The 9,290-nt window shown below is 37.3% G+C and overlaps 1 protein-coding gene across 1 annotated transcript; it reads left to right on the forward strand.

Moving 5' to 3' along the window:
- Positions 1-2,104: 2,104 nt before the first annotated feature.
- On the forward strand, positions 2,105-8,237 carry GFRAL (GDNF family receptor alpha like; the record flags this gene model as incomplete). The annotated part of the gene is made up of 6 exons (XM_010184721.1): positions 2,105-2,246; positions 2,852-2,954; positions 4,088-4,202; positions 4,897-4,953; positions 5,673-5,997; positions 7,978-8,237. Coding segments are annotated over 6 exons (1,002 nt in total), but the record flags the coding sequence as incomplete, so codon positions are not given.
- Positions 8,238-9,290: the final 1,053 nt, after the last annotated feature.

The raw sequence follows: 9,290 nt of genomic DNA on the forward strand, positions 1-9,290 counted from the left end.
TAACCTGCTGCCTTGAACTGTCCTCAAGACCTTGAAGAAGATAATAATGAATTTTGTAAGTTAGCTAATTTTTACACAAGCCTCTTTTGATATTTGTTTCTCTTTTTCTACTCCTGGAATTTGTCTTCCTGAAATTGCCTCCTGAAATTCTTTTATTATCCCTTACCCACTTGATAAAATACAGAGTAAAATATCCACCCACCCACCTATGGGCCTTTATGTCACCCATGTCACCACATACTTTCCACCATATCTTTATGATCAGAGAGTATCCTATGTCTATGACCTTCAGTAGATCTCCTGAGTTCCTTGGCTACTGGAAAAAAAAAAAAAAGAAATGTGAGGGCTAAGGGTCAAGGTCAAGCTTTGCTTCTAAAAATGCAGAAGGCAAGTTGGTGATGTCGTTGGAGAGATACAGCTAAGCTTGGGCACCATCACGTCCTCCTTTGCTGTTGCAAGAGGTGAAGAACTGTAGCACTTGCTGGACTGCAACACTCCCCTGTAAGCAGTGCACATTTTAATACATCCCCCCAAACCCTCTTTAGTCAGCAACAGCAACTGGAGAAAGGGTAATGCAGACATTGTTTGTAAAAGGACATTGAGGTGGTTGGGGATGTGCACTTTAGAACATACTCATTTCTTCAGGCACAGGCAAAATCCTCTTGCAGGTCTTCGCCTAGACTGCTTTTTGCTGCTATTTATGGCAATAATAGATAAATGATATTTAAAGAGCTAACCACATCAAATCTTGTTCATGGCAGCGGTGACACGTGGCTGCTAGCTTTGCAGTTTGACGAGAGCGCACGATCTCTGCTGCTCCATGCTTGTCACTGGGGAAGCAGCAAGGCAGGAAGCCAGACATCCACACTGACAGAGCAGAGGCAACAGCATGTGTGCTCAGTAGATTAGAACTGGTCCTTGTGCTGCCTCTTGACCAGCCTGGATCTTGAGAGCCACATGCTCCTTAGCCTACATATTGTGAGATACTCGGTATCTATGAGGCGAAGAGAGAAAATGTGCTGATTTGGGGACCTGCATGCCTGTTTTGACAAGGAAGACCATGGCTTTCACAAAATAAAAATTTTTTAAATGTTATCAAGCTTCTTCTTATGTAACTTTCTTAAGTTACTCGTAACTTTCTTAAGCAATAATAAGTAATGAAATAGTTTTAAAACCTTTTAGTCCACAAAGTAGAGGGCTTACTGATTCACCTTTGTACCACAAATCTAGTACATGCTTTTTATTTTTACTACTCATACAAGGAAAATATGACCTGGCAGCCTGTGTGAGTGTCTTTGTCATTGAGTTCAAATGATCATGCAAGCCATGGGCTTGAAACTGGACTGGCAAACTAAAACTTCTGCATATTTGTTTTTAATGTTAATTTCTTCCTTATTTTTTATTATTAAAAAAAAATCAAAATATTCTTGAACTACTTTAAAGTTGTTGCCATTGACAAACTTAGGCAGTGAAATTGTGCTATAGGATAGCAGTCCAAGGGCACATCCAAATGGCCAGGCATTTGTGGGCTTGTGCCATCCTCATGTGAGTGAGGGATCTGAACCAGAGCTGCCATCCCTCAGCATTGGTTTAGCATCATCATTACCACAGGACTGTGCCTACTCTCCCACGGCCTCTCTCTTACTCTGTTACGTGGCAGTACCTCAGCCTGTGCTGTGAATTCCCATCCCTGTACCAGCCACCTCATTTCTACCCAGCACCAAGATGAGTGTCTCAGTGTCTCTATTCAGGATGTGCTCCTCCACTCATATGCACATTTTTGGTTTGAACTGTGTACTTCATCTACCTAGTATAAAAGTTTAAGTTTTTATGTACTTTGACAACGGGAACAGAAACAGAGATTCTGGCAATGGGTCAGATCAAATAAAAGAAGGCAAGGTAGTACCTACAGCTTTATTATATCACTCGGAATATTATTTAAAATTTGTAAACTATGACAGGTTTTCAAACAAAACTGAGTTCAAACCATCTTCTCTTGGCAAAACATGTTATTTTTGTGCTTCAATTGAATTGTTTTGTATAACTGTATCCCTTAAGCGTTCATAGACATTAACAACTTTATAATTTTAATGGTGAGTTCTAGGTAATAGATGCAAGGCAGAAGATGCTATTGGATGTAATAGAATCATCCAGGTCCTGGCTGACAAATACCCAGAATTTAAAAACTGTGTCTGCACTACAGATTATTTCTGTAGCATCGTTACTTTGCTTGGGAAAGGAGTGCAGCATTAAAAAAGGTAACTAAACATACATTTTCAATTATGAAGAGCAAAAATAATATATAATTTTGTAACCCTCATTTTAGCTAAGTTTAAGTTTCTTTGCATATTTCAAAAAACTGATAATTCCTCAAAATTTTTTTTTGTCTTTTCTATGATATTCACACTCCAACATGCATAAAAAACAGTGCCATATCTATTTTAAAATAAACAGAACCAATAAAATCACCATTCAAATGGTTTCTAAAGCTCTTGCTTAAGCCAGTGGAAAACAGGAGAGAAAATATGATGTGTGCTGAGGGCTACCTGTTGCCCAAGGAGGCTTGAATACCACTGGATCTATGTCATTCATAGAGAGAGACATCCAGCCACTGTGTGAATTGGAATGTAAGTGAATGAAAATGTACAACTGTGTGGTAGTGTCACATTGTGGTACAGGAGCAGCTTCATTACACCTGGAAGATATTAATGGATGTGGGAAACACAGTCACTATATTCATAAAGCTGTACATAATATATAAAATACATCCTTTTTGAAATTTCATTGTAATCAACGGGCTCAGCTCCTTTAAATTAATTTTTTATTATTACAAAAACTCTTTTTCCTTCAGAAAGCCTGTCTTTATAATTGAGAATTACTTGGTGCACAAAAGGCTTGCAGTTTCTGATCCAGTGTCTCCTGGAGTAACAATTAGCAAAACTGACATAAGAGAGGTAAAATCATCTAGTGAATGAGAGCCTGGGAAATGAGCCCCAAGGTTGATTCCTGGCTCTGATCCATCACTTGCTGCTGGCATGAATCAGCGTACATCATAAAGTAGTAGAATATATGGCATTATTGCAGAGGAAATAAAAACATCCTCTTCTGTTACTCCTTGTACCAAACAAGAAAAGTGGGTATCTAAAACCTGATGGTGATGTCACTGGAACAGTTGCTTTTGCTTCAGGCAAAATGAAATAATTTTGTCTTTTTGGCTGATTGAGATTACAGCTCTCACCAGCATAGCAAAAAGGTTGGATGGAGTTATATTAGTATTGGTTTCACCTACAGATGATGGCTTATGGTGAAGTGTCAGGGAGTGTCTGCCTTAAATGACTATTTTAGGTAAAGAATTCTGGAATTACCATTCCTTCTTTAGAAATTATGCATTGAATTAAGAATATAATCCATGATATGTCCAATCTGTAGATGGTTAAATTTATGTGAGATTAATCCTGTTATGCAGTAATTTTAGTGAGGGCTTCTGGTGTTTCTGCTATCAGCCAAAATGTTAAAGTAGACTGTATTACACAGCTACCAGGACACAGTAAGCAAGAGGAAGACTCATTAGTCTGCAAGACTCTGAGTGTATTATGTATTTACATACAGCTCAGAATGAAACTAGGTCTGTTTCATTCATTTTCTTGCATTAGGACAATCAGCCTCTTCTTGAGTTTGTTTTGAGCTGACCAGTGATGATGGTCCATCTTCCATTTGATTTATACTTCTGTTTGTATCTGTTTGCACAGAACATTTGGAACCTTCCTCAAGATCAGACACTGAACTGAGTTTTAGGCAACACGGAAACCCCAAAGACCAAAGACACCCAGAAGAATTAGAGAACGACTGCAGTATTGCAAAACCACACTGTCAAGAGGACCCTTACTGTTTCCTAGTGTATGAGAGCTTCCAGAGAGCGTGCCAGGCCAATAAAGTGAAATGCAAGCTCCCGTTGGTCAACCAAGAGTGTCTGTCATTGTGGAAAGAACTAAGGAAAACAGTGCTGGGAGAGTGCAAGTGCTCAGATCCACTTCAGATGAGATGCTTTGAAATATGGAGGGAAATACTTAACAATCCTTGTTTACAGTACTCCCAAGAGAGCCAAGCTTTAGCAGCTAGTGAAAATGATAATGATGAAGATGATCACAATGATGATGATGGTGATGATGATGATGATGATAAAAATCAGGACACCAACACAGGTTAGTTGTATTCCAGCAGTCTGAATGATTTAATACACAACAGTACTGTGCACAAATCTGTGAAAAAGGATTTCTTAATCATTTGCAGTTAAACATTGGAAAGAGGACAGGTTTAAGGGGCTTTTTTAGATATAAATGAGTAATCTGGTAGCAAAATTATAGCCTGAGTGCAAATACTATCGTCCTTCAATGTGTTAATTTGATACAACCTGATCCAAATCGATCTCTTTCAGTACTACACTATAGCCAGAAACAATAGAACACCAATAAAAACAATTTTCAAGTAGCAGGAATTGTGTGCCTGCTTTCGCTGTAGGTCTTGACAAGCAGTTGAGCTTAAAAACTGAGTGCACTGATGAACACATTAAGACCTCTGGCCTTCATTTATTCAGGAGAAACCTGACTTTATACTGAGCAGCTCTAAAAACTCTTCTTGAGCTCACAGGATATATAATTATGTAGAGAACATTACCAGCAGCCATTGATAAACTGCACTTTCATCACAAAACCTATGAATATATGTAACAATGCTTTTAGAATTTATTAAAAAGTTGACAGATCAAGTTGATTTGTTTTATTCTTGTTTATTCTTACTACTGCCACTATGCCAGTAACACAACTAATACTTTAAAGTTAAAAACTAAGGTAATACATGATTTATCACTGCTTATGCCTGTACCCTTATCTTTTCTAGAAAATATTAATACGGAAACAAAATTGCAATGGAGTTTATCTGCTCTCTCCAAAAAAGGTAAGTCGGAATTTACTTACAAATCCTAATAACTGGTTTTAGATCTATTTTCAGATAGTGCGCAATGTATCTCCAGATTAAAATGAGTACTTTTCATTCAAATTGCTGAAGAACAAGGAGTAAATAGATCCAACATAGTTTCTGTTAAGGTACTGGGTAGATAAGAATCAAAAAATGTCCGGTAACAGCCCTGATCCAGTTAAATTTACAGAGGCAAATCTTATCCTATAAACATTTTAGGGTCAGAATTATATAGATATTTTTGGAAAGTTTATAGCATAGGGTAGAAATACCTAAAATAGCTTTAAAAGCACAGAAATGCCATTTATACTCTCTTCTTCATTACCTATTATATAGCTTAGCATACGACTACATGCTGGAGATTTCAGCAGTTTCAGATATCCAGTAGCCAGTAGCCTCCAGAAGCTGTTACAGACCATGAAGAAACTTCCATCTTACCAGTTTTCACTTTCTGCTCCCTTATTTAACTGGCAAGGGCAGAAACTTGCAGGAGGGTTGCTTATGAGGGCCAAGCAGTGGAAAGGAGAATCATGAAGATCACACAATGGTCTTAAAAGAGGAAATGCTGGAAGAGCTGTATCAGATTTTTGGGGAATCATTTTGTTTTTCATGGGAATGTTGCAGGCAGGATGACTGCCAGTCATCACTTGAGAAAGGTATTCTTGTGATTTCATTTTAAAAACTGTTATTCTTTTTAGCATACACAGCAAACAGAACCTGTTTGGATGTGAACAAGGAGTGTGTTGAAGATGAAGTATGTAACAAACAGTTGTCCCTGTACCTTAGGGTTTGCTCAGTAAGTAAGTGCAACATGGAAGAGTGTCAAGCAGCCATAAGATTCTTCTATCAAAATATGCCTTTTGAAGTTGCCCAAATGATGACATTTTGTGATTGTATCCAGCCTGATGTATCCTGTCAGAGAGCAAAGGAACTTCTCCATGGCAAGCCCTGTGCAGTTACTGCAGTCCCACCCCCATCATGTCTGAATGTAATCCACCTGTGTGAAAAGAATGAATTGTGCAGGTAAGTAGAAGAAAGATTTTGCCTAATAATGTGCCTGTGAATAAGGATTTCATCAAATAATCTTTACGTATATGCCATGTATTTCATCTATAGCTATTTTTTTCTTTTCTGCACTATATCTATTGTACATTATCACTTGTGTTTGACATCTTCACAGATGTCTGCATGAGCTGTGGTAATTCCACAAGTAATTCTATAAGTAAACTTTTAAAAAGTTTATTTTCAGGAAGGTCTAGAATCTAGTGCAGACTTCGCTTTTGCCTTTTTCATGACTCTTAATACCATTTCTGCTGGACAAACTAAGCCATTGCGTATTTTCATTACCAGTTTTTTCAGATAACGTCTGCCAGTCTGTACCTTTGCCCTCTGGCAGTTTGCACAAATTGTGCAGCAGACCATACCAAGTTTGTTTGGTTAAAGTAATTACCTCTTCCACTGCAGTCTGGCCATACAACCAGCTTGGCCTGTTCACAAAACCCGTCTTAATCTTTTCATCTCAAGCATACTTATATTTGAAGAAAGCTGCCCTGAAACATGCATAGACCTCCAAACTCATGAAGATTAATGCAGTTTTCAGATTTGATTTTATTTTAGAAAACATGCCACAGGATTAGCCCATATTTGTAGTTCTACTTAATTGCCACCATTGGTGCCTGGTCAATTGGCTCATTTTGGTTTTCAGCGTTTCTTTATGGATTAGACCTGAATTCTACCTCAAAGCTGTGCTCAAATTAACCCTCAGTCAACAAACCAGGAGGCCAAAAGAAGCTTTCAGTTCCGTGCAGACTGTTCAGATTGACGTCAGTGGGAATTGTCCCTTTTTCTGTCAAGAAGAATTGGGCTACAAATGTATGTTTGTGCATGTGTACACATGTAATATCAAAATGGAGACTTGCTGAATGGCCCATTATTTTTGGGAACATTAATGTTTCCTAGCAGTGACAATAAGTGCATATAAATAGCAAAATCAGTGTGTTAATTATGGCTAGCCATATCTATACATCAGGAGGTGGATAAAAATAATGCTATTAGCACAGAGGTGGAATCTGCTTTGAAACCTTTGCTTGATTAATGAAAATATTTACAATAATGTCCTAGCTGGTATTGAAACAGTTCATGTTTTCCCATGTGACTTGCTTGTTACAGCTACACAGTATCAACTGTAAATTAATAGTCTAAATTTATGATTAAGGAAATATTTTTTAATGTATTAATGTCAAATATATAACAGTTTATTGCTCTCTAACTTTTAATATAAGGGATAAATTGGTTTCTAATTAATATCTACAGATTTCTTAGTTAACTTTTAATACATGTTTTCTGTTGTCATACATTGGCATTAAAGGCCAATTTTATTCAATCCTAAGAGCAAATAAACTAAAATAATTTGAGATTACTGAGCTGGGAAACAAGTTAATTCTTCTTGTAATTTATCTCTTCTATCAAATTATCTTTAAGGTCAACTGAATTACTTCTAGTTTTTTCTGAGCCTTGAACATTTTGGTTTTTGTTAGCATTCAGAGGGAGGAGGGGTTGGCACTGGATGTGGATTATTTTATGTAAAATAAGTTGAATATTCATTCTTCCTTCACACTGCCCAACAAACTGATCCACTAGAACAGCACCTGATGTGGTTTCATTGTGATGACTGATCCAATTCCTCTATCCGCATTTCTTATCCGACAATCTGAGACCATTGGTTTTGATTTTTGCTGTACTCTGGGAAAAATATCCTCAGGTGCTGATTAGAAGTCCAGTTGTTTTTTCTTAAAAACATTTTCAGTAAAACCAGGTTTTTCCTCAAATTACAATTTTGCAGATTTCACTCAAACCAATTAGGTACAAATTATCTGTTACTGAATATTAGGATTTTTAAGGCTTAAGAGAACACACTTTGTTTTCATGATGATCCATAAATATCTTTTTGGGAAATCACAGATTTTTTTAGACTGTCATAGTCTACTTCTTTTTTTCCACCAGGAAAAAATACTCAACTTTTCGGTCAAAGTGTTGGAGACATGTGACAAAAAGGTGCTATGAAGATGAAGCTTGTTTGGAAATGTTAATCAAGGGTGACATGCCCTGTTCTGCAAGCGCTGATTGCAAAGCAGCCTACATTGGAAACTGGGGCACGATGCTGCGTGTGGAGTGTACCTGCCAGAATTTAACCCCTGTGGAGCTGTCTCTGTGCAAGCTCTTCCATCACATGCTTCACAGCAAATCCTGCTTCAGTGACTTACGTGAGTAACACATAATACTTTAAAAAATAATTTGTTTTAAAGAGATTAAATTGCTGACTTACACCAAATCTTTACTATATCTTTGCTACCAATGATTTCAGCAAGATCTGTATCTTTGGTTTTTTAATCAAATTTTTTTCTCTGGTCTGGGGAAACATTTTCTATTAGTAATAAATCAGTAAAATCAACTACATGTCTCACTACATGTATTTGCTGGAATAACAATAAAATAATAACTTCTGCGGTCTATAATATTATGCAGATTAAGAAAGTTCCAAAGTCTTGCTGTCATTGGCTTGATGTCATACTTTGGTACAGTGTTTTTAAAAATAATGTCACACATTATGTCATTTTTTCTCTCTTTTCTTCTTGGAGTTTAGATATTAGTATAGCTTACATACATTTAGCAACAGACTTCTTTCCACAGAAAATAACTTCAGTGATTTAAATAGGACCTCTCAAAGAAAAAGCTGCTGTGAATAGAGGCTTCAGGATCTGGCCTTCAGTAAAAACACTGGGGTTAACTCAGATGAAATGTATGTACTTCCTCAGAGCTAATAAAGCTTTTCATGTGCTAAATCAGCTACTTATTTTTGCTAAATATAGAAGTCCTTGCCAGTCTTTGTCTTGTTTTAATACTTTGTTTAAGAGAACTGTTAGTGCAACGGATGGCAAGATGGGAGCAAATAGTAATGCTCTAGTCTGAATCAGGAGTGTGCCTTCAAAGAAAATCCTCTGTTTGTCCCCACCTATTGTGCAGTGGGTCACATCACAGGGTGGTTCCTGGACTTCTGCAGCCTAAAACTGAACCTGAAGGTTCATCTGCCAGCTCTGCAACACTCCAGCTACATTCAGACCTCTGGTCCATGGACCAGAGTAAAGACCAAAGTGCTCTCTTCTGCTCAAATCTCTAATCTATCACACCAGCTGTTTTGCTATAGAAATCCTTTTAGGATATACTACTTGCTAGTGCATCATACCCTATGCCAGTCATCTTCTTTATGTAATCATATATATTCTCAGCCTAGCTTGAGAGAGGTAACTATATCTAAA

Source organism: Mesitornis unicolor, unplaced genomic scaffold, assembly GCF_000695765.1.
Source record: "Mesitornis unicolor isolate BGI_N332 unplaced genomic scaffold, ASM69576v1 scaffold20615, whole genome shotgun sequence".
Lineage (NCBI taxonomy): Eukaryota > Metazoa > Chordata > Aves > Mesitornithiformes > Mesitornithidae > Mesitornis > Mesitornis unicolor.